This window comes from Plectropomus leopardus, chromosome 11, assembly GCF_008729295.1.
Source record: "Plectropomus leopardus isolate mb chromosome 11, YSFRI_Pleo_2.0, whole genome shotgun sequence".
In the NCBI taxonomy this organism is placed as follows: domain Eukaryota; kingdom Metazoa; phylum Chordata; class Actinopteri; order Perciformes; family Serranidae; genus Plectropomus; species Plectropomus leopardus.
The window spans coordinates 857,645-883,500 of NC_056473.1; the positions used below are offsets into that span (position 1 = coordinate 857,645).

The window sequence follows — 25,856 nt, forward strand, 5'->3', positions numbered from 1 at the left end:
AGCACTCTGAACCTATCTCTGTTTATGAAACTTGCTTTATAGTTTTTAAATGATCCCCACCTGCAGTGAAACACCACACACAGTAAACAAAAATGTGGTATGAGACTGTTTATTTATGTTTTCATTTCAGGTCAGAGTGAGAATGTGTTTTTACTTTTAACTATAGTGCACGGTGGTTCTGCCCCCTGTTCAAAGGAGGAAAGGAGGAAAGGAGAGAGGTGCAGAGCTTACGACAACTTCAGTCAACAAGTACAATTAAAGCATGCTAGCAAAAAGCCAACATGGCTTCTGTATTAATGAAGCATAGTTCACCCGAAATATGTAAGGACAACAAAACTAAATGGTCAATGTAAACCCTTCATTCAGGTAACTCAGACTCGGACTGCATTAAAGCAGCAAACACTAGAGAGCACTTTGTTAAAGGGACAGAGGCATTCCCTCAAGACAGGGACAAGGCCAAAAACATTAAAAGGAGGGTTTTTCATATTTTACTTTATTTGTAAAATAAAACATATTAATAACAATAGGCTAATGCATTGCAGGGTTATTTATATTGTCATGCATAGGCCTTACATTGGATTGATTTTAAGAAGCCTTCTCAAAGTGTGCACTGTGCAGCTATATTATCTAGAAAAATAGAAATATCAGTTCAGGACTCGGTATCAGCAAATATTCAACATTAAAAGACTTTGATTGGGATCAGGGGAAAAAACAAACATGATCAGGACACCCCCAGTGCTTAATAAATGAAATTGCCTCCCCTTACCTTCCCTATAAGGCATAGGGTTGGCTTGGCTTAAAGTACATTTTAATCAATTCGCAATGCTTAATATTAAATCATATATTAATATTAAATACCTAACATTCATGGTAAATGTCATTAAATGAGAGACATTAGCTCAGGTAGTAAAGCATCCTCCTCATTATTAAAAAGACTATGAATGAGTTCAGTTCAGATGTGTTAATTCACAGTGTGACATGACAGAAGTTTATCAGAAAGTTGATTGAATAACAGATATAATTAGTCCAGTGGAGACCCAGTCCCTACCCGAGTATGTACTATGCCCCGATAGCCTGCAGTTATAAGTTGCACCCCATTTAATCACAACATCAGCATGTTAATAATTTTAACTGGTTTAGTGCAGTAAAGTTTACTTAGAATGAATACTAACACACATCAGACAGCACATTTGATAGTTAACCCTCAGGGCTATCAGTCAGAAAGACCTTTCTGAGAGAAATGTTTGCATTTGAACTCAAAATATGATCTTAATTTTGGCTCAATAATAAATGTAAAGGTTCACAGGTTTTCTCAGAAATCCAAATTATTTCCACACTGCTGATTTAATGTAAATAATGTTCTCATCAGAATCGGTGACAAAGGGCAGCCCTTTGTCACCAATTCTGTTCATAACTTTTATGGACAGAATTTCTAGGCGCAGCCAGGGTGTTGAGGGGGTCCGGTTTGGTGACCTCAGGATTGGGTCTCTGCTCTTTGCAGATGATGTGGTCCTGTTGGCTTCATCGGGCCGTGACCTTCAGCTCTCATTGGATCGGTTCGCAGCCGAGTGTGAAGCGGCTGGGATGAGAATCAGCACCTCCAAATCCGAGACCATGGTTCTCAGCCGGAAAAGGGTGGCGTGCCCCCTCCGGATCGGGGACAAAGTCCTGCTCCAAGTGGAGGAGTTTAAGTACCTCGGGGTCTTGTTCACGAGTGAGGGAAGGATGGGACGGGAGATCGACAGGCGGATCTGTCGTGGTGAAGAGGGAGCTGAGCCGAAAGGCAAAGCTCTCGATTTACCGGTCGATCTTCGTTCCTACCCTCACCTATGGTCACGAGCTTTGGGTAGTGACCGAAAGAACAAGATCGCGGGTACAAGCGGCCAAAATGAGTTTCCTCCGTAGGGTGGCTGGGCTCTCCCTTAGAGATAGGGTGAGAAGCTCGGTCATCCGGGAGGAGCTCGGAGTAGAGCCGCTGCTCCTCCGCGTTGAGAAGAGCCAGATGAGGTGGCTCGGGCATGTAATTAGGATGCCTCCAGGACGCCTCCCTGGTGAGGTGTTCAGGGCACGTCCCACCGGTAAGAGGCCCCGGGGAAGACCCAGGACACGCTGGAGAGACTACGTCTCACAGCTGGCCTGGGAACGCCTCGGGGTCCCCCGGGAAGAGCTGGACGAAGTGGCCGGGGAGAGGGAAGTCTGGGCTTCCCTGCTTAGGCTGCTGCCCCCGCGACCCGACTCCGGATAAGCGGAAGAAAATGGATGGATGGATGGATGGATGGATGGATAATGTTCTCATCATCATCTTTTTCTTGGCTGCTTGCTATCATCTGCCTGGTGCTGTTTGACGGTGACACAGAATTTCTAAACAAAAGTGTTTCCTAAAGATGATGATATGGATCTATGTTTTTAGGTTGCATCATTCAATTTGCATCATTGATTATTGAACCGATATATTGATCCACATCAATGGATTGTTAAACCCCTAGTATGTATGCGGGGAAAAATATAAGAAATGAGTATAATTTAATACTGTAATAATGTACTTTTAATGCCAGATGTTGTCTATTTATGTGCCAAAGAATAACCCGTATATAGAAGAAAGTCAGGAAAAGAATAGATGCAGACGTCACGCTACCATGCACAATGCTGTCTAAAATCTTTACATTGCATTAGGAGTCACCAAGATGTGCAGAATTATCCTAAAAAATAAGTAGAATGTACCACACATGTCAATACAGTTAAGTTAGGCAAGTTAAGTCAGTTTTATTTATAAAGCCCATTATCACAAATCACAATTTGCCTCAGAGGGGTTTACAGCACACAACATCCCTCTGTCCTTACTGAGAGAAGCATCAGTAGAGTGGAGCTGTTTACAGCTTTAATTTTGTTTTTGTTTTTATCTTTTTAATGATATCAATGGCAAATACATTAAAATGAAATCATCACTACTGTTGTATTAATTTTAGGTTGACCATAAAGCCAAGGAAATCATACCTAAGGCAGACCTCCCCAGCCCCAGGAAGGAGTTCAGTGCATGTGCCATCGGCTGTAAGGTTTACGTCACAGGAGGAAGAGGATCAGAGAATGGTGTCTCGAAAGATGTCTGGATCTATGACACTGTCCATGAAGAGTGGTCGAAAGGAGCACCCATGCTTATAGCCAGGTGAGTTACTTATGTGACATTATATTAAACAGAAAACTAACTAAACATATGATTGTAGGCTTTCACTATTAAGCCTGGTCTGTCAGTATTTAATTTTCATGTTTTACAAAAATAATTTAGAGCTCAACAAATGTATGTTGAGTGATATCCATTCAGGTAGAACAAGTGCAGATGAAATTGATCAGTGGTTTGGAAATTTGATCAAACTACCAGTCATAGTTGCGGGTAGACATAGGCGGTATTTAACAAACTACTGAATTGCTCAGTGTCAAAGTTGTTTGAAAGCAGCAGATAAGAAGTTGGGCTCCAGTTTTTCCCTGGCCTGTTTGAGGAGCTCCTCTGTCCTTTTGGAATCATTTGCTTGGTGGTACTCATTGCTTAGTGGTGCTGCAGACTCCGGTTCCTATCAGAACAGCTGTGTAAGATCGAGTGTCACTTAGACTGCATGCAGGTGGACTTTATTTAACAGATTCTTTGAGTGCTGAAGGTTATTGGTAGCACCAGCTCTTATTTGGGGGCTTGATAGCAAAGGGGGTGAATACATACAGTATGTACACACCACTTTACAAGTTTTTTTTTTCAGATTTTTTAAAAATAATATTTTTATTTTATTTCACTGATTTTGACCATTGCTCAGTAGTAAAATGTGTGTTAAATTGACATGAAAGAGATAATCCATGTATATTATATATATATGGATTTGTATTTTCATACTGTATATATACATTTACTGTGTATATATGTACATATTTAAGCATATATATCGGCTGTGATCAAGCATGATATTGCTTTTATACAACTGTTCTACAAGCGTCTTTTATTTTTTAATAGTAAGAAGCGACAACAGATTGTAGTTTGTTTGTTTTAATGATTTTTTTGGTTCCGCTGACACAAATAGTTGCCTGTTGCCTAGTAACACATAAACATTTTCCTGCACGCTTCTTGCTAATCTGTGTTAGCTCGGTCTTCATGTTATGCACAGAGCAGATGTTAAGTGTCATGAACATTTAGCTCTGTGTTTTCAGTGAAATAAGAGGCCGTTAACAGACACCTTGTGTAATTCAGATGAGTTAGTTTGATCAGACTGATCGTCGCTGCAGCGATTGTGCGCTCACTGCCATGATCTCTGTTACCCCGAGTCCCGTATCAGACTGTGTGTGTGTGTGTTTGTGTGTGTGTTTGTGCGTGTGTGTGTGTTTGTGTGTCGCTCAGGCTGCATGTCTATTCAGCTCAAACCACACTTCAAAATTCCTGTCCTTTCTTTTCTTATATCTAATGCTCGAAAGTTAGGCTTGATTTTGAAAATGGATGAAGTGCGTAGTCATTTCACAGAGATCCCTTGATCTCTGACCTCAAGATATCTGAATGATAATGGGTTCAGTGGGTACCCATGAGTCTCCCCTTTACAGACATGTTCACTTTATGCTAGTCCCATGCTGTTTTTTGCTGTCATTCGATTCTGAAACAAGACAATCTGGTAACATTGACTTTACCTGTCAATATTGGCTTCAAAACATGCAGTTTAAAAATGTGATTTTTCGCAATTAACTTTTGAAATTCCACAATGATTTTTTTTTTTAAATATTCCTTTGACAGCCATAAATACTAGCAGCCATAAACATCTTTGTTAAGCTTCAAATGGATTTCACATTTTGAAAAATCCAACAGCACAACAAGACAGTTTTAGTCTTAGTATTTTAACCGTTTCTCTCTGGTGTCCACTGTTTTTCTGTGCGTGCAACTGCTCTGATGTAACCCTGACATCCACCCTAAATTTGTCTATGTGTAAATGTATAAACTTTTTTGTTGTTAAGCCATGTTTCCTGTGTCTTATTACACTTAAATGATTCGATAATAATATCAGTTTGAAACTTGTGATCTACACCCCTAGTAATTAATCGGGCAAGGGTTAGTTCCCATGTGATAACACATGTCACAGTTCTTGGCTGACCTGCTAAATATCATATTACACCACTACTACTCAGCACTGTAAAATTATGGTTTTAAATAACCGCATTGGCTGCAGTGACCTCACTGTGGCCGTTATTGCAGTTTGTCTGGGTGGACATGGTCTATCAAATGAATGACCTCTGAATCATTTTGACCTCCTGCTCTCAGAGTGCTACCTCAGTCACATCAGATGTAGACCACACTTTACAACATTTAATGAAAGACCAATATCAGCACGCCCATATTGTCTTAAGTATTCAATGTGGGTCTTCTCCTCTGCAGGTTTGGCCATGGTTCAGCTGAGTTGGAGAACAGTCTCTACGTTGTTGGCGGTCATACAGCTATAGCAGGAGTTTTTCCTGCTTCTCCATCTGTCTCTCTCAAACAGGTATTGACTTATTTAGGCGAATAGTTTCGGAATTTATGATTTGTGTGTGTATATATAAATAAATATGTAAGTATGTGTTATGTATACATATGTGTTGTGTAGATGTACACAAGTGCATACAGCCTGTACTGTGATTATTATCAGGTGCAGTATCTGCTGCTGGTCTGCCTTTGACTCATTTTGGACACAGTATGCTCCTCAAAGCCAAATGTATCCAAGTGTTACTATGTGATCTTTTCCTAGGTGGAGCGGTATGACCCTCTCAGTAATAAATGGACTATGATGGCCCCTCTAAGAGATGGAGTGAGTAATGCAGCCGTGGTCAGTGCCAAACTCAAACTCTTTGTTTTTGGAGGGACCACCATACATAGGGACAAGGCCTCCAAGGTTGGTAGATTTGTATATTTACCTTCTTTAAAATTCCTTCCAAGCCAGCTCCTCACATCCCACAATTTAGTTTGTATATTGTAAGACATGTACAGAACAAAATAGGACCCTAAATTAGCACAATCTATTGCATGGTTATCGGAAATCTTCTTCAGTATCTTGGAATATATTATTTACACCTTGTTTAAATAGTCCATAGTCCAAAGTGTGAGGTCTCAAGCTGTGATATTCAACTAAAGGGTACCAGGTGCCCCCCCCCCCCAACCATTTTGTATTTCACAATAAAAATAAAGTGATTCACACTGGGAATTGTTTTTGTACTTTTAGGATACATAATTCAAGAGAGTTCATAAAACAGCATTAAGGTGCCGTGTGTTTATCCCAAAAAAATGTGCCAGTGGAGGATCCCCTGCAACCCCCGACAGAGGTCCTAGTTAAGCCCCAAATGTCCTAAAATCCTAGAAATGTACTGAAATCCTAGAAACATGCTTAAGTCCTAGAAATGTACTGAAATCTTAGAAATGTCCTAAAATCCTAGAAACCAAATGTCTAAAATACTAGAAACCTCCCAAAATCCTAGAGATGTCCTAAAATCCTGGTAATGTCCCAAATTCGTATTAAAGTCCTAAACTCCTAGAAACGTCCTCAAATCTCAGAACCATTCTAAAATCCCAGAAATTCCCTAAAATCCAAGGAACCTCCTAAAATCCTATAAATGTCCTAAAATCCAAGAATCATCCTAAAATCCTAGAAATTCCCTGAAATCCAAGGAACCTCCTCAAATCCTAGAAATGTCCTAAAATCCAAGAAACATCCTAAAATCCTGGAAACATGTATGGGGCTTCTGCGACTGGCCCCTGGCCTCCTGTCATTTTGTAAAAGTGGCCCCCAAGCAAAGCAAGTTAAACTGGTCTAAACTGTATAGGATTAGTGCATTTGTTCAACTCCACTTTTGCTAGTTTAACAGCACATAAAGTACAAAATAAGGTGCAAGGAGCAAAGAGGTAGGATTTAGTCTCTCTTAATGCTGGGAATGGTGCTGTAAGTGCAGTGAAGTCACTGTAGCAAATATTGTTTCATTTTCAAGTATCATTTTAGAAGCAAAACTACAAACTGTAGCTAAAAAATTGAGAAGAGGAAACCGTAATTTTAGCCTCTGAGATAATCACTGAAGTTACGGTCTTCCTTGTGTGTGAATGCACACACGATCTTAATGTGATTAATGATCCGTGTTAAACTAACTGTGGCAGTTGTGGTGCACTCTGCACTGCTAAGCGCCACTCACAGCCGGGTTTAAAATAGGGCTCCAATACTACAATCAGTCAGTACATTATGTAGAGATATGGTTATAGCTCAGTTAGGCCATTAAATTGGACTGCTGTCCTTGTCCATGTATACAAGCACTGGGGGAGAATCCATTTATTGACCAAAGTATGTCCAACTCCTCCACAGTAGTTGGAGATATGCCCCCTTTCAGCTGGTTGCTATTGGACCTTCTTCTGGTTGACCTTTTGCATCACATACAAAACAAGCTAGCAAACAGCAAACAGGTTGCATGTTTAATGGTGACAACATAACTTTTTGCTGAATGTTTTGTACATGCTCAACACTGTGTACCTTTTCAATAATTTAACTTTTTCTATCATCATGTAAATGCACTGAGTGTTGGAGCTGCACATAAACAAAGTCAGTGATAGCACAGCCTGACTACTGTTTAACTGTTTTCTATGTGTAGGTCCAGTGCTATGACCCCGTGGGTAACCGATGGAATATTGCAGCCGAGTGTCCTCAGCCTTGGCGCTACACAGCAGCTGCTGTCTTAGGGAGCCAGATCTTCATCATGGGTGGCGACACTGAATTCACTGCTGCCTCTGCTTATCGCTTTGACTGTGAAACCAATCAGTGGACTCGGGTGGGCGACATGACATCCAAACGGATGAGCTGCCACGCCGTGGCCTCAGGAAATAAGCTGTATGTGGTGGGAGGTTATTTTGGGACGCAGCGGTGTAAAACCTTGGACTGTTACGACCCAACGTTGGATAGTTGGAATTCCATCACCACTGTGCCTTATTCACTGATCCCCACTGCCTTCGTCAGCACATGGAAACACCTACCTGCCTAACTGGGGGACAACAGGAGCCAGTCATTCCAGGTACATTCTAAACACTGACACAACCATGGTGCCAGCTTTATTTGTAAATCTGATTTTATTTTTTTGTTTGTTTTTTTTTTTTGGTCAGACTTTAGCTGTCGCCACTTCAAGGTATTTCATGTTTTTTTTTATCCAGGACTGTGTCACTGTGGTGTGGGTAGTGTACAGACAAACAATGTTAAGGCATTTATGGTATTTTTTAAGTCATTTATAGAGATTGTCAAAAGCAGGGGAGATTGGCACATGTTCTGTGCAAGTGGCTCAAGGGAAAAGCACAATCAGCAAAAGGCTTAAGGGACAGCTCTGCCTTGGGATGGAAAAAGTTTGGGTTTTTTGGGGGTTTTTTTACTGTCTTTTTTCTTTTTTTGTTTTTTGTATTATTTTTCAGGTTATTTTCTTTTTTTTGGTTAAACATATTCTTGCAGAGTTTTGGGGCATTTCTCCTTACGTTCTCGTTGCCTTTTTTCGATGTCTTTGAAAGAAATAAAGCAAATTAGCTCAGATTTCAAAGGGTTCATCAATGTAGGTGTCTACACAGCTCATTCATATGCAGTGGTTTTATGGACTGCACTTGCATGTAGAGCGTTTCTGTCTGAGGAGACGGAGGGTTTTATCATCAGAACAACACCTCAGCATCATGTGTTCAGTTCAGTTTAGTGAGTCCTGTTTACACTGGATTATACTGTTGCATTGGTGTGCAAGTCCTGATGTCAGTATCTTATATTCTGCTGAAAGTGTTCAGCTTGAACTTGTGCACTACAGCAGGGCCCGTGACAGCTAACTGGAAAATAAATACGGTACTCAGTTAAAGAGAAAGCTGCATAAATAGAATACACTGAATTAAAGCGATCACATTGTCTTTTTCAGGTTAAAATAGGTCAAAGCAAGTTAAGCAGACTGTAAAGTCACTCAGCCCACCAGATACTTTCCACCTAGCAGTGTCACATTGGGTAGACTTAGTGAGCACACAGTGGGGTGTTAAAATTAATGTTTACATTATTTGTATTTTAAAAAGTTCATGTTCTTCAAACAACTACAAAGTAATTCTCCAGTTTTTTCATTGATAATCAGTTTAAAATCACCAACACTGAGTAGTTCTTAAAAATACTATCTGTTAAAAATTTGGCTCACAAAATGTATCTTTTGCTTAATTGAGTTTTGACTTCATCTCCTGTTTTTAGATCCCATGCACTGCACACTGCACTTTACAGACAATAACTATTTATAATTGATGGAGTATGGCCTTACGTCTCTCCACATGATTTGCTGATGTTGTTTGCCCCCAGCACTCTGGAGATTAGTAAAACAAAAGTACTTCAACTGATGTATGTCATGTGGAGTAGTTGCATTGCAGAAAATCCAAACACAAGTACAGAAGTAAAGGACATAGAGGTAGAAGTGCAGAAATCTATCAGCACTGTCTTCTGTAGTACAGCATGCACCCCCACTTTGGAAGGCCAATGGGTTCTGTCATGTAACACCTTTGTGGCCATTGTACTGCTCTCATTTCAGCTCTGTTCTATAAAGACAGAGACACTGTTGTCTTTTTTAATCACAGTTAAGCAGGACGAAACCCCTAAATGTCCAGGCCAGGTGACGCCCATGATGTACATTGCCACAGTGTTGATCTCCTGACTCAACAGCACTGAACCATGGGTTACTGTTTATGACCATAAAGGTTATACACTGACTAGGGATGTCAGTTTTGGTTAATTTTGTTCACAAAAGGTTGACGCTCCTTAACTGGTAACTAAGCGCTTAATTTTTAAAGAAAAAAAAGATACAAAATACATTATGCCATTTTCTTTTACTGCAGCGCTCCACTGCCTCAGTAAGCTTTAGTGATGCATTTCAAAATGCTATCCATTTACAGCTGAAGTCAAGTTGGTTTTATTTATAAAGATCATAATCACAAAGTACAATTTGCCCCAGAGGGATTTACAGCAGACATCATTGGACCCTCAGAGCGGATAAAGAAAAACTCCCCAAAATACCTTTAACAGGGGAAAAAAAAGTTAGAAACCTCAGGAAGAGCAGGACGGACAGACGTGCAATCGATGTCGTCTTTACTGAGGAATAAAATAACAGCAGGGAAGAGAAAAAGAGGCAGGGAGAGATGCATGGCAACAATAATAATTGTGACATTGCAATGGTAATAGAGTAATGAACATTAATAAATGTAGTTTCTGAAAGTATGTAGGTTACATGCATATATTACAGTATACTGTATGTTTGAGACAAAATAACCGTATGTGTATAATAATAGTGGAGGTATAACTAATTATAGTAACTGTAGTAGTCGGTATCAGGAGAAGGAGAGATGAGCTCAGTGTATCATAGGAGCTCCCCCAGAAGACTAGGCCTATATCAGTCTAATTAGGGGCTGGTTCAAGGCAAGCCTGAGCCAGCCCTAACTATAAGCTTTATCAAGAGGAAAGTCTTAAGTCTACTCTTAACAGTCTTAAGTTTAGAGATAGTGAAATTTTAATGATGTAATGTCTTGACTTTTATTTATTTTCTGTTGGCTTAGCTGTCAGATGGCCGGCCGGCCAGCCAGCTGTGTTACCATATGGAAACATGCGCGCTGCACAACCACCACCACCAGGCTGGACAGGACGTCATAGGGGGCCAAAAAAAAAACGCTGCTAACTAGCTGGTTCCTACCAGATCTGAGTGGATGCAGTGCAGTAAACTGAACAGAAGCAAAATTAACCCTTAGACTGACGTGTAACTTGACAAAACAGCTGTGTTACCATGTGGAAACATGCCCACTGCACAACCACCACCACCAGGCTGGACAGGATGTCATAAGGGGCCCAAAAAAAAAAAACGCCGCTAACTAGCTGGTTCCTACTAGACCTGGGGGGATGCAGTGCAGTAAACTGCAAAGAGAAGCAAAGTTAACTCTTAGACCGATGTGTAACTTGACAAAAACGTTCTGAGTACTTCACCAATAAACTGTTGACATGCAACAATAACAGTAAAATATAGCCAGGTGACCTGTTTTAACCCTTTGACTTCAACACTAAGAAATACATTTGCAAAAAAATATTTGTTGGTAAATTGTGTTCCTGCCTCTTCATTTAGCAATATTTCAAGTTTTATTTTTCAGATTACCCAATCAGGAAGCAGGTAATGCAGGTCAACCAGCTGGTTGACTTGCCTATTTAGGGTAATTCTGGGCATGAATGGATTTATTTCATTTCTGCAACAAAATGTTTAGTTTTCTTCATATAAAAACACCACAGAGAGTAGGATTTGTTAAAATAACTTTCCATTAATTTAACAAATATATTTCTTAATTTATTTATAAATACTTTTAAAACCAACAATGCATTTCATTGAAATCTAATACAACCAACAATGCTTTGTTATTCACTGTGAACAGAAATTCAATGAACATATATGAACAGTGATGTAAACAGGCTTCATATTTCCACATCACACTTGTCTAACTTGCTTACTGAACCACAGAGTGTGACGCTGTCACCCATTCAAACACCTGCATTCACTTCTGGTGGTATGCAACAAAGCACTGCTTTTTTGTTGTTCTGTTCATAGGAGTTAGTCAAGTCAAGTCAATTTTATTTATAGAGCCCATTATCAAAAAACATGGTTTGCCTCAGTGGGCTGTACAGTTTACGACATCCCTCTGCCCTTAGACCCTCACATCACCCAAGGAAAAACTCCCGAAAAAGAACCCCTGTAACGGGAAAAAAAGGAAAAAACCTCAGGAAGAGCGGTAGAGGATGATGAGGGATCCCTCGTCCAAGACGGACAGACGTGCAATAGATGTCGTAAATAACAAATGAAATACAATCATGGCAAAAAGGAAAGAGAAAGAGAGAGGGGAGGAGAGGGGGAGAGAGGGAGAGAGAGGCACAGCAATAATAGAAACAGATGCATGTCATATTACAATAATGATAGGTGTGAAATTATTAATTGCACTCTATGATGATGTTGAGGGTAATGATAAGAGTCTCATGCACATGTTGACAGGGAGGTGTCCAAAGGCAAGATCACAACATCAGCGCAACCAGGACCAGACCACGATCAGGGTGAGCAGTATCAGTAAAGCCACAGCACGAGCACAGCCAAAGGCAGGGTCACAGCATCAGCACAGCTATCACCACGGTCAGGCACAGTCAAGGTTATGGCCGGGATCCGGGAAAACTAGGAAACAAGGGAGAAGGAATGCTCCCGAGAGGCAACAGGATTAGCGTAGTGCAATTCAACAGACCCAGGATCTGTAATCACGAGCCCCAGGTAGTGACAGTACCACATAGCTATCACAGATGTTAGGCTAAGCTAAACTACTGAGGCTAAGCTAAGCTTGCAAACTGCAATGCAGTAAACAGACATGCAGGATTTTCCGATGGCGGCATTGAGAGAAGGAAAAGGAGCTCAGTGTATCAGAGGAAGTCCCCCAGCAGGTTAAACCTATGTCAGCCTAACTAGGGGCTGGTCCAGGCAACCTGAGCCAGCCCTAATTATAAGTTTTATCAAAGAGGAAGGTCTTAAGTCTACCCTTAAAAATTGAAACAGTGTCTGCCTCCCTGACTGAAACTGGAAGATGGTTCCATAGGAGAGGAGCGTGGTAGCTGAAGGCTCTGGTTCCTATCCTACTTTTGGCAACTTTGGGAACCATAAGTAACCCTGCATTTTCAGAGCACAGTGATCTTGAGGGTTGGTAAGGAACTATGAGCTGTGACAGATAGGATGGAGCCTGACCATTTAGAGCTTTGTAGGTAAGGAGGAGGATTTTAAATTCAGTCCTGGATTTCACAGGGAGCCAGTGCAAAGAAGCTAAAACAGGAGAAATATGATCCCTTTTCTTGGTTCCTGTTAGAACACGAGCAGCAGCGTTCTGCACCAGTTGGAGAGACCTAAGAGATTTGTTGGGGCAACCAAATAATAGTGAGTTACAGTAATCCAGCCTAGAGGTGAAAAATGCATGTACTAATTTTTCAGCATCTGTTTGGGACAGGATATGTATAATTTTTGCGATGTTACGCAAGTGAAAGAAAGCCGTCCTTAAGGTTTGTTTTATATGGGAGGCAAAAGATAAATCTTGATCAAATAAAACTCAGAGGTTCTGTACAGTTGTGCTAGAGGCCAAGGTAATACCATCTAGAGAAATTACATTGTTCTGAGGTGTTTGGGGCCAAGAACAATAACTTCAGTTTTGTCTGAATTAAACATCAGGAAATTACGGCTCATCCAGGCTTTCACATCCTTAAGACATGTTTGAAGTCTAGATAGCTGATCAGTTTCATCTGGTTTCATAGATAGATATAATTGCGTATCGTCAGCGTAACAATGGAAATTTATAGAGAGTTTTCTAATTTTGTTGCCTAAAGGGAGCATATATAAAGTAAAAAGGATTGGTCCAAGCACCGAACCTTGTGGCAAAGCTTACAGCACCAGGTATTCCCAGGAGGTCTCCCAACCAAGTACTGACCTGGCCCAACCTTGCTTAGCTTCCGAGATTGGACGAGATTGGGTGTGTTCAGGGTGGTATGGCCATAAGCCATATAGTTACAAAAATGTACCCATCTAGCTAGCTTTAAGTAGTTGCAGCGAATACAACAATAATACATCTCTTTACAAATGTTCATAGGAGTTACAAAAATGTACCCATCTAGCTAGCTTTGAGTAGCTGCATGTGTGTGTGAGTGAGATAGAGGGAGAGAGAGTAGGCCTGTGTGCATAAAATTGTAGAATTGAAATGATTCATACAATATAAATATCAAAGCTGCATGGTATACTGTATATTTTTTGAGCTGTGACCATTGATTAAAAAACACTGCTCACCATTCAAATGAATGGCGTTAATCTGCTATCCAGATCTGCATGTGTGGCTTCAGACAGCACTATCTTAAAAAGTATAAAAGCCACAGCATAGATATTTACACATTTTGAATCCTGACAAATAGACGAACATTCTGATGTATATTATGTCTGTGCAGCTTACAAATTGAGTAGCAATGATTTGAAAACAAAATGAGAAATTAGCAACTTGAGCTAAACTGTTTACCCCAGACTGGCAACTCAACCGAGCAGTCAGCCCCATTTTCTGAGAAGTCTCAGAGATATATGTTAATGTCAAATTTATTTCCTTCAACTAAAATATGATTGTTAGAGGGTCAGAGATGATATGTGAAAAAGATTTTTTTTTCTTACCTGGACGTTTGCTCTTACTCTGTGAGATTTCTGAGGAGCTGTGCAGCAATGAGTCACTTCCGTTTTTTTTCCAGTCTTCAGACAATGATATTTATGTACAACAGCGCCATCCAGTGGATATAATCAGTGTTGCATACACTATTCAATGAGGTGAATGAGGATAAACCGCCAAAGATAGGTTTTCAGAGTTTTAAATACAGCAATATGGAGGCGACAAAAAAAGTCAACGGCACGGTTACAATACATGGTTTAGTAGAGAGCAGTAGTTGAAAGTAACAATATACATTTACTCAAGTACTGTTCTTTATTGCAGTTTAGTGGTACTTTTACTTTACTTAAGTATTTTCATTTTCTGCGACTTTATATTTCTGCTCCAATACATTTTAGAGAAACATTTTGAACTTTTTACTCCACTTCTCTTTATTTTAACATCTATAGTTGATTGTTATTTCCAGAATATGTATAATAAGGTTGAATACTCTTAAATAAAGTTTTTTGTTGTTGTTCTTCTCAGTACTTTGTATCGTTATATTGGTGCACAGTCCACATAGAAATGGTCATTTCAATTAAAAAATGAAATATTGCAGCAGCCATATCAGTGATGGAGGAATATTTCCCCTTTAAAATCACTGATGCATCCTCTTCATAGTCAGGCCCCTCCTCCCCAAGCCACACAAAAAAATGTGTTGTAATAGTGAGTCTGAGAGCAGCCTGCTCCTCTCACACCTATCTTTTGTCATCTGTGCAGCTCCTGTATTTCTGTGTCATTCATTCAGTCACCTGCTTTCTGTGTGTACACTACTTATTGTGTACTTATATATGTGTATGTCGCACTGTGTAAGCGGAGTACCATTTTTAGCACTCAGAGCAGTAGTAAAAGCCACCTCTCCCATGGATGTCTGCTGAAGCTGGCTAATTGAGAACTGACTGCTCTGTGGAGGCACTTTGTTTTTCTGATTATTATTTATTCATCATCAAAACAGGACATGAGGCGAAGACTTAACCCATTAAAGCCCATGCTGCTCATATTATTACCAATGCTTAATTTATTTAAACATTAGGAATGAGAGTGATTCACACAAACTCTGTAATACCACTATCCCACCCATATTAGTGCATGCACGCATGTTTTTTAAACACAGGTAAACCCACTATATAGGAGCTATTGGCTGTTTTCTCACTGCCAGTGATCTCACCGCAGAAGAGCGAATCTGCCTTTCTGTTAATGGCACGTGTGTGTGTGTGTGTGTGTGTGTGTGTGTGTGTGTCATCCTGTTTGAGTGTCCATGCGACATCACAGACAGGCAGAAGAACAGGTAAACAGAAGACAGCAGCAGGAACAAAGGTCTGCAAAAACTTATCAGGGTTTTTTTCTCTTTATTTATCTCTTACTTGTCGTCCTTTCAAACTTGGTGCAGACTAATTTGGAACAATGTTTTACCTGCTTACAAGGATACGGAGGATAATTAGCTGAAATTACCACATTCACCTGCTTGTTGTATTCCACTCAATGCCAGCCCAGGTGTGAAGGCCAATTGTATGCATCCTCATTGCATTAAAAAGCAAGATGTTAGTGGGTGTTAGTGGGTTTATGTAGTGGTAATGAGGCTTAAGGCTGATATCAACTCTTCCTAATGGCAGGTTCCACTGGAGAGAAAACAGGTGTTAGAACTGCAGGAGCAGTCTCTCTCATTGTTTCTCTCTCAGCTCACATATCAACACATTCAGCACAATCAGGAGGTCCAGTTTATAGTTGCTTTCACTCTGCATTGCTTGTACACATCCCAGTGTGTCCGCCAGCACAGCAGAGGTCTAGACAAGCTTCAAGTTTATCAGCCAAAACAACAACAATAACAATGAGCTAGAGGTGACCATTTTTGGGTGAGAAACTGGAGCTGTGGAGGAGCAACGGGTGCGTGTGACACTAGCAGCAGCAACACCACTTACTCTGAAGTGCAGAGCTGCTGACATGGCTTTAGACACTTGTTACAATATGGAATATGAAAAATACAACTGAGTCTGTCACAAGTTAGTGTCAGGGGTTAAACTCTGAGTCACTGCAATTGGCCTAAGACTGCAGATGTAAATGAGCTGAGCTGCAGTTTGTCTGGCAATGATCGAGCGAGCTCAGTGCTCTGGCAGATAGAGGACACATCAAAGTCATATATACATTCATAAAGTATCCATATGACCATGTATGAAAATATAGTGACTTTAGAGCCCATCAAGCAACTGCAAGCCTTTATAAACGTCAGTGGGATTTGAACCCTCACCTTGAGTCGGAGACCAGGAGCTGTGGTGTCTTTTGCATTTTATTTATCTGTGCCGACACTGCTACAACAGGAAACATTACAGCAGGGATACTCAGCTGTCTTTGCCCAGGGGCCACTTCTGCTAAAATAACAAGAGGAAAAGTCCCATAAATGTTGTCTAGGATTGTAGGATGTTTTTAGGATTTCAGGACATTAGGGGCTTAGCTAGTACCTGTGTCAGGGTGTGAGGGATTTTCCACTGGCATTTTAATTGTGAATTAAAAAATGATTGGGGGCCACACAACGGCCTGGGGGCCAGATTTGGCCTGTGGGCCGTAAGTTTAGTATCATAAACCCAGACTGTACTAGAATGACTCGAGATTCTTAAAATGTTTCATGGAAGTAAAAAGGCGTTCTGTGACTGCAGCACTATCAGGATTAATAAGCCCTCCTTTATACAAGATCTGTCTGTGTCCAGATCACTCTGAATAAGACTGCTGAAAGTATTTCTGCTGGCTGTCATCCCCACTGCACCACACACACACACACACACACACACACACACACACACACACACACACATAATCCTGCTTCTCTATTGTCCAGCTCTACAGCTCATAGCTTCACTGCTCCTGCTCTCAAAGCTGCTTTTCTCATCCAGTGTCAAAATATTTAGCAGAACAGATGCACTTTTAATGCGGAGCTCTTCTTTATGTTAATGCATGACAACAGAGGGGTCTGTGTTCTGACACCCATCTGGAAGCTTAGCCAAGTGAGATGCACTGAGGCGGGCTGGTGTACTCTCCATCTCACACACGCAAATTTAAACTGTGTGAAACTGTCTTTAAGTTGTTAATGTGACACTGGGAAGGAGTTTGTGTCTGATAGAGTGGCACATACCTGCTCACTGCTTATAGATGTTCATCATTTCTTGGCATTCTGCAAACTAAAAGTGAGTGGTTTGTCAGTGTGTTTGTGTGTGTGTGCATGTGCATGTGCATGTGTGAGACATTATAGGGTTTAAACCAGCTAAGAAAGTTTCAAAATATTATGGAGATATTATAGATACTACTGTGTAATAAGTCTACGTGTTGCATGGTGTGTCTGCAGAAGAATCACGCACAGATTTAGATATTTATGTCTCAACAGTTTAAATACTTGTGAAAGACATCAGAAAGCAGCACAAGAAAAGTAATGCTGCTCCAGGTTTCAAAGGGTTAAACATGTTGTTAATCGTTCCAAGTCAATATTTAACTCATTGAGTGTCAGCCCTATTATATAATGGAAAGTGGCTTGTGCCAGCTTTTCTGGCCATTTTGAGTCATTTTTCAAGACCCACAGAATATTTTGTACAAAGACTCTGAAAACACAGTATAGCTCAAATGAAAGAAGAAACTCTCTTTTTCGTCATGGAAAAACCATTTGTTTGCACCTTGTTCCATTCTTGATTTATCTGAAGTTGAATAGAGGCTAGTTTCATCAAAAAGACCACTTTTTTTCTAGACAGCTGAGAAAAATGCATTTTTGTGAAAGGGAGGCTGTCAAGCAAAACTGTTTTGCATGTTATAATTTTGCCTTCAGTGACATAAAAGACATCTGAAAATTGTATCACAAATGTTATTTTATTGTAAAATAACTACGCAAAAGCTGCAGATTTTGGGAAAGTCGTCCATCACCTCAATCAATCATCTGGTTTGGACAGCTCTAAGTGTCTGTCCTGCTGCCTCAGAGATGAGTCTCCTGTTCCCTCCAGCTCATACAAAACTGCTGCAAAGTCTGAACAAAGTGAGGAGATGAGAGCACAACAGAGTCTGTGGCTTCTGCAGTCCTGAAAGTGCTCAGGTTAGATAACTGCAGAGATCTGAGCAAACAGGCAACTGGTGATCAACACGCCGTCTGACTGAGGAAGGTCCTAATCTGTTTCTTTTGTCTGCCTGTCTTTTCTAGGTGTTGATGTCCGCTGAGAAAGGACTGGGACTGGAGGAGCCTGGAGAGTACTCCATGATGTCAGCAGCTGGCTGAGGCTGGAGCTCCACACAGACTCCTGTGTAATCACTGAACCCTGAGAGCAAGCAGCTGTAGCTCAGTCCTGAAGCAGACAGCACACACCCAGAGACACCCAGAGACACTCAGAGACACACAGACACACAAAGACACACAGAGACAGGGACTCAACATGATGCTTCCTGAACAATGTGATACTCCTCAAACTGGCACTTTGATTGGTCGGACTGATGGACTCTACAGATTGAGTCACTGATGGACTTTGTGTGTGTGTGTGTGTGTGTGTGTGTGTGTGGGAAGGGGGTAATATATTAATGTCTAGTCATGCAATTTACTACTAAAGCATTCCAGCCAGTGTAAAGACACACTCTCTGCACAACTGATGACGACATGCAGTAGTTTCCTACAAAAATCCAACAGACAAGAAATGGAAGCATCACAGTTTGACTTCGTCACTGTTAATGGAGGTACTGGGTCCGAGAGTCCACAGAAACTGAAGTCTGACTCACTTGCCTCTGGGTTTACACCAAGAAAATATTTGGCTTTGCACAATTTATTTTTTTTATTTTTTTTGCAGGGCTGGGGGGGTGTAAATGAACTATTTTCTGTTGAATATGGAATATGATTCATAGTTTCAGGTTTTAGTATGCCACTGCACCAGAGATGGAGGGAAAAAAAACAGATTGAAAGACAAGTGTTAGAATTGTTGAAGCTAAACCTGAACATAAATGTGTGTTGAATGAGTTATTTTGACCAAATACTGATGAATAACAAAAACTGCTTTCTGTGTTCAACTCATTTTGACCAGCTGACTTACTCCCAGTCAGAACTGTCCGTAAAGGGTCACTGCTGTGTTGTTCACAGTGATGGGACCTGAGCAGTGTTTCAGACAGACTGTGTTATTAATTCATTCATCCATTCACTGCTCACTACACTACAGAAGCTCTGAGAGGCAGACTACGTAGTGTGAGAGCAGTGGAGTCCACTCCACAGGGTGTAATTCACTCTAATTCTCACCAAACATTCAGAGCACACTCCAACACAGCAGACACACTTTATGGAGGCTGCAAGGAATCGCTGGAGACCATCAGTATGTTGACTGTCAGCTGTTTACCAGACTGACAACAAGCATTTTAAACATTTTGAAAGCACAAATTAAAAATGGAAGGATAAACACATCCTCAATACTGATGAAAGTGGAGAATGAAAATGCAAAGGATGCATTAAATAGAGAATGTCTAGTGTGTCCTGTCACACCTGTAAACATAAATAATTGTGGAAGTGTAACAGAAGGGCAAATGTTTATTCTTAAATACAAACTTAACTCAAATGCGAGTGGATCAGCTGGATCTCTTGACTCATGTCAGTGTTCTTCTCTCTCAACTGAAGTGCCAATATATAAACCACAAAGTATCTGAACAGAACTGTGAGGACTTCTTGGTGAAGACATCCTCACAACCACAGTGTCAACGAAGTCTTTTCACTTCATGCTTTTCTTTCGAGTGCTGTTGCTGCATTCTATATAGGGCCAAATATTGTGAAGTTTGTGTGCAGAGGCAGTGACAGATCAGTGCTGGAGCCTGCTGGAGTCTGAATGTGTGCCCAAAAAACTCTGAGATGACAGACGGATACTTTTGCCTTTACTGAGTGCCACACTGACCTGTGCTGAGCTTCATAATGTGTTCCAGTCAATGCTGTTCGTGCTTTTGTGTCCACAATTTCATAAAAGCACAGGAAACACATTTGGGAGCATGATCTGTTGGGTTTTTTTCACATGCACAGTTGCACATGCACTTGTTTGTATTTCCAGTAGCATGTTTTTGTGTTGAAGGAACCTGTGAGGCTGTTAGAGACACATCAGTCACAAGCAAAGTCTTTGATTTAAGACATGATGCTGTTTCTATTTTGTAGGACACATATGAGAAGCACAGAGCAGCCTCGTGGACACTGAGTCCTGCAGAAACCACCTCTACCAAAGGAGCTGAACCTGGAACTGAATAAACTGTGACTGTGTGTGTGTGTATGTACTGTAACACCTTTGCATTTTTAATATGTATCAGTGCATTCAGTAGTGGTGGCTGTCTCTGCCCCACAGCTGTGAGATATTTTGGACATGCTTGAGACGACATCAGCTGTCACAATATGAACAAAATGAGCCTATGAGCCGATGAGGAGGGTTTCTGCAGGACACATGGGCATCAAAGCTGATACATTTTCTGATGTTGTAAAGTCCTCTCCACTTGTTTGTGGAGTTGGATTTCAGCAACTGCACCGAAGATGTAGAAGATTTTTCATCTTTTCCTAAAAATTTAAAGTAGTGGGAAGGAATGTGTTTTGAAAGAACTGAGGAATTTTGGAATGATTTGCAAAAACTGAACAGAGTTTTTGAGGAAAAGTTTAATATTGTGTGTTTTTATTGGTGAAAATAAATATAGCTCAATTGTTAAACCCTGCGTAGCTCTTGAATGTAAAGAGGATAATGGAAGCAAGTGCTGCTTCAGGTCGAAGAACACTGATTTATTTATGTTTTTATGACTCTTAGTTAACTTTAAGCAGTGAAGGTTCAATCACCGGATTGGCTCCCAGGTGGCTCCCCAACCATTTTCTACCTCACAATAAAAATATAGTGAGTCACACTATGAATTGTTTTGTGTACTTTTAGTTTAAATAAGGATTCTCTGTGGGTTCGTCACCTCATTACACCTGGGAGTAATTCCAGAAAGTGGATTTTGTGTAAACTCTGAGTAAGTTAACCCTGGGATATGGAAACTCTAGCTTGTCACTTCCACAGAGAGAAAGAACTTCAACTCTGAGTTGCCATGGTAACTGACTTGTGAAGCTAACCTGCTTGCTGGGAGGTTTTTCATCAACAAACCCTGACTTTTGTCTCTGTCTTCTCCCTCTGACAGAAACACACACACTTCTTCATTTCCTCATTCATTCAGTCTGATTTGAAGCATCATTAATTTAGAGGTGTTAGTGTGTGTGAGAATCAGAAACCTGTGTTGATATTAGTCTGTTACTCTGGACGATCTGAAGTTGCTGTTCTTATGTGTTGTCAGTCATCTAACTATAAGACAACGAATTTGTCTGTGTGTGTGTGTATGTATATATATATACACACACACACATATACATATATATATGTGTGTGTGTGTGTGTATTCTTACTAATGTCCACATTGGGGACACCCATCAGCTCACACACACCTATAGATTGGAGACACCATTGCCTTTGGGGACCAAAACCACGGTCCCCAGTTACGTTTCATTATAGCTGTATTCAGCATGCTTCAAAATGAGTTTCTGTCTTAAAATCTCCACTGTCCCTAAAAGTGACATTTTCAGTTTTTTTGTGTGTGTGTGTGGTCCCCACTCCACCCCCCATCCAATCTGTGTATAACTTTACATCGCTCCTAGTGGAAGTGTGTGGCATTGTCTAGGGCCCAAAAGGTATCTTCAAGTTTTAAGACTCAAGGTTCAAGGTTATCCTCATTATCCCCAAGGGGTAATTTGTACAGCTAGCAGCAAATACAACTATCAAGAAACAATACATACAATGCAAAACATTTTTACTGACATATAACAACAATAATATAATGTGAAATCATCTCAGGTCATTCATTTAAAATACCAATGGCCGCAGTGACAAATGGATTTTATATCTATTTGTCCTGCATCTCAGCAGCTAGAAGGGAGCAGCTTAAAGTCCTATGACAGAGGGTGGCTATGGTCTGCAATAATAAAACATTTTTTATGAAGGTATGCTGGTAGGCTTTTTTACACACAGCATTGCTCAAATATCAGCTTTTCATCAATGATATATGTGTAATTATAAAACTGTAGAAGAAAAATATGAGGCGCGACACGAGTAATTTTAGTCTTTTTGTCCCTCACGTGAATTGTCGGTGTAATTGGGAGCCCAAAATCGCACCGGGCAATGTCTGAGACGTACCAAATCCGGAGGTGTTGGTCTTGTGTCTCTCCTTTGCTCCTGGCCCGAACGGGTCAAAAAAGCACTTTCTGGGCCCTTTGACCTTTGTGTCTTTTTTGCTATCACGTCCATTCCGCTTGGAATTTCAGGCCCAAAATCACACCAGGCAATGTCTGAGACATGTCGATTCTCTAGGCATCGATCCTGTGTCTCTGCATCGCTCATAACCCAAGCAGAAAAAAAAGACTTGTTTTCAGGTGCAAAAAGTGATTTTGGTGTCATTTTGGCCCTCACGTGAATTGTCGGTGTAATTGGGAGCCCGAAATTGCATCAGGCAATGTCTGAGATGTGTCAAATCCAGAGGCATTTGTCCTGTGTCTCTCCTTCACTCCTAGCCTGAACAGGTAAAAATAAACCACTTTCTGGGCCTTTTGATCTTTTTGACCCGTGTGTCTTTTTTGCTCTCATGTCCATTCCGCTTTGCATTTTGTGCCCAAACTCACACTGGGCAATGTCTGAGATGTGCCGAATATGGAGGTGATGGTCTCATGTCTCTGCCCCTGGAAAAAATTTTTACCTGGGTCATCCACTGGGCTGAAAGATTGTGTTAGCGCCTATGCTCCTAAGACCCTTTTGAGCTTGGAACATGGGTGAATATTTTTCCCGGGCACCCACGCCCACCAAATTCGGCACAGTTGATCTGGGCCCCCAAAAGAGCATGTAACCCCTGTCTGGGGCCTCTAGCCCACCCGGGGCCCGATCAAAGCCTGTTTATAGTATAGGCCACAACAACAACAGGCCAAAAAAAGCAATTTTGGCTCGGTTGACTTTTGTGACCTTTGTGTCTTTTCTGCTATCATGTCCATTCCACTTGGAATTTCATGCACCTGGCAATGTCTCTGACGTGCTGAATCTGGAGGTATTGGTCCGTGTCTCTCCTTCGGTCCTAGTCTAGATGGGTCAAAAAAAGTACGTTCTGGGCCTTTTGACCTTTGTGACCTTTGTGACCAAACAGTCTCTGACATACTGAGAGAAATGCAAAATGTATTGCAACTGTCCCCACTCTCCCCTAATACTGCATACTGGGTGAGCTGGGTGATTTATTGTCTGACTGACAGTTTGAGTTGGCTTAGGACTCATTTGGGGCAAGGAGCTGTCAACTGAGCTCCTGTAAGGACGTAATGAGACATCAGGAGATCCCTACATCATAGAAACTGACAATTTATGCTGATTTATGTGACACACATCCGCACATCTCCAGACAGTCAGAAAGGACCACACTGACTGATTTTCATATTCAAAGTAAAATGTACTTTAAAATGTTGTGTGGAGATCGCATACCTACAGAACTGGGTGGTGCTCCAGGGTTTTTAAACTCTAATTTTTAATGTAAACTTATTGTTCCTGATAGCCAAAGTTGAGTCCCATTACTCCACTTCATCTTTATACCAATTCATGTTTCTGAGTCATAATTTTGCATTATGAGTTATAGTTCCGTATTTTGGTATTGATTGATTAATTAAATGATAATTTTAATTAATTGCTAATTAATTAATAAATCCCCTATTTAAACCACTACATATTGATAAGTTAATACCAATTTTGAAAAAGGTCTGTAATCTATTACTCAAGTGGCTTATACAATTAAAAAATCATATTTTACTAGATCGTAAAACAGACAATAAACAAATCAATCCACACACAAAGCAAAGATCATTTAACATCAACGTTTACAAGCAAACCTAAGGTTCTTGAATGCCCCCTGCATGCAAATTATGCAGTCTTTCAAGCAAAGACAAGTTCTTGAATTTTGTGTAGATTTTGCTGATAGTAAGTTTGCTGTAGTAATAATAATCTCCCTTTTATTCTTTGGAGTATCTCAAACTGAGCTATTCAATAAACTCAGGCTTAAACTTTGATATTAGCCAGTGTATTTCAGATTTATTTATTTTGTTGTAATTGAAAACCATGTTCCAGGAATGTGAACTGTCAGATTCTTTGTAAGACTCACTTTTCATTCATACCAAATTGATAGTATTTAAGTATCCTTACTTAATGTATATGCACCTAATGAAGATGAGGCTAACTTAATTAGGACTCTTTTTAACACAATTGTGCAGTACAGCACTGACTAAATATTAATGGGAGTAGATTTTAACTGTGTTATTTCCCAGCAAATGGGTCAGAACCTGCCTGCCTCTGAAGCTCCCCTGTCAAAAATGAGCAGAGTGCTCAAATATTTATCCATAGAGTCAGGTCTCATAGACATATGGAGGAGTTCATTTCCAAGAAATAGAGACTTCACATTTTATTCAATTAGACATACTTCCTATTCAAGGATTGATTTTTTTTCCACACCCAAAAAAGAGCGAGGATAGCGGATACTGAGATATAGCCAATCACTATCTCTGACTATGCACCTGTCAAATTAAAGTGGGATATAGGTCACAGACCAACTTCCAAACAATGGAAAAGCATTGCTCATGAATGACAAAGAATTTATCTTTTATTACTGCAGAGCTCAAGGAATATCTAGATAGTAACTCATTGCTTGAAACATCACCACTCACTCTATGGGACTGTGCTAAAGCATACATTAGGGGCCGGATTATTTCATTTACATGAGGAAAAGAGAGAGAGAGGCTAAACAGCAAGAATTGGAAGCTAAAAAAAAAAAGGAGCTAGAACATGAACAAAAAAGATCTGCATCAACCAACCTCTTTGTCAAAATCAGCAATTGAGAAGCTGGACAAGCCAATTAAGGACTGGGAGATAAAGCACGTAATCTCAACACTGAGAAGCAAAAAGAGCCCAGGACCAGATGGCTACATCAACGATTCTATAAAACGTTTTAAAATATAGTATCCCCTCTCTTATTAAAAGCATATCACCATTACAGTACAGCAACAATTGTAATCCACCAGGAGGGCAAAGATCCCACGGATTGCCAGTCCCACAGACCTATATCGCTGCTAAATAGTGATCTGTGCATATTAACTGCAATATTGGCTAAACGAGTAAATCAGATAATTACTGAAACTGTCCACCCTGACCAAACTGGGTTTATATCTGGAAGATATTATGGAGATAATTCATGACTACTACTAAATATAATATCTCATCAAAAAAAAATTAAACTCAGAATCACTGATCATCTCTCTAGATGCCCAAAAGGCCTTTGACCGCATGTCATGGTAATACCTATTTCAAACATTAAGACGATGATTCGGTCCTAACGTTATTAACTGGATACAAACCCATTATTCATCTCCACAGGCTGCTGTGAAAGTGAACGGCTATGGATCAGAGAGGTTTGCATTAGAGCCTGGCTGCCGACAAGGATGCTCCTTATCTCCCTTGCTCTTTGCTCTGTGTTTGGAGCCATTGGCCCAGCTTATTAGAGATGATGACATCATAAAAGGAATTGTTATTGATGGGGAGGAG

The 25,856-nt window shown here is 40.5% G+C and overlaps 1 protein-coding gene, 1 non-coding gene and 1 pseudogene across 3 annotated transcripts in view; 1 reads left to right on the plus strand and 2 right to left on the minus strand.

Annotated features, from left to right (window-relative positions):
• LOC121949853 (kelch-like protein 25) overlaps window positions 1-21,069 on the plus strand; it is a 64,030-nt gene extending 42,961 nt beyond the window's left edge. For both annotated transcript variants that reach the window (XM_042495651.1, XM_042495652.1), the window contains exons 8-12: window positions 2,967-3,163; window positions 5,396-5,501; window positions 5,745-5,888; window positions 7,624-8,040; window positions 18,423-21,069. In XM_042495651.1, the coding sequence (XP_042351585.1) occupies window positions 2,967-3,163; window positions 5,396-5,501; window positions 5,745-5,888; window positions 7,624-8,010 (834 nt within the window). In that variant the 3' untranslated portion in view covers window positions 8,011-8,040; window positions 18,423-21,069. The remainder of the gene's footprint in view (window positions 1-2,966; window positions 3,164-5,395; window positions 5,502-5,744; window positions 5,889-7,623; window positions 8,041-18,422) is intronic.
• LOC121949855 lies at window positions 12,527-13,410 on the minus strand (annotated as a pseudogene).
• On the minus strand, window positions 13,453-13,571 carry LOC121950814. Its single transcript, XR_006106344.1, has one exon. It is a non-coding gene; the product is annotated as a 5S ribosomal RNA (ribosomal RNA).
• Window positions 21,070-25,856: the final 4,787 nt, after the last annotated feature.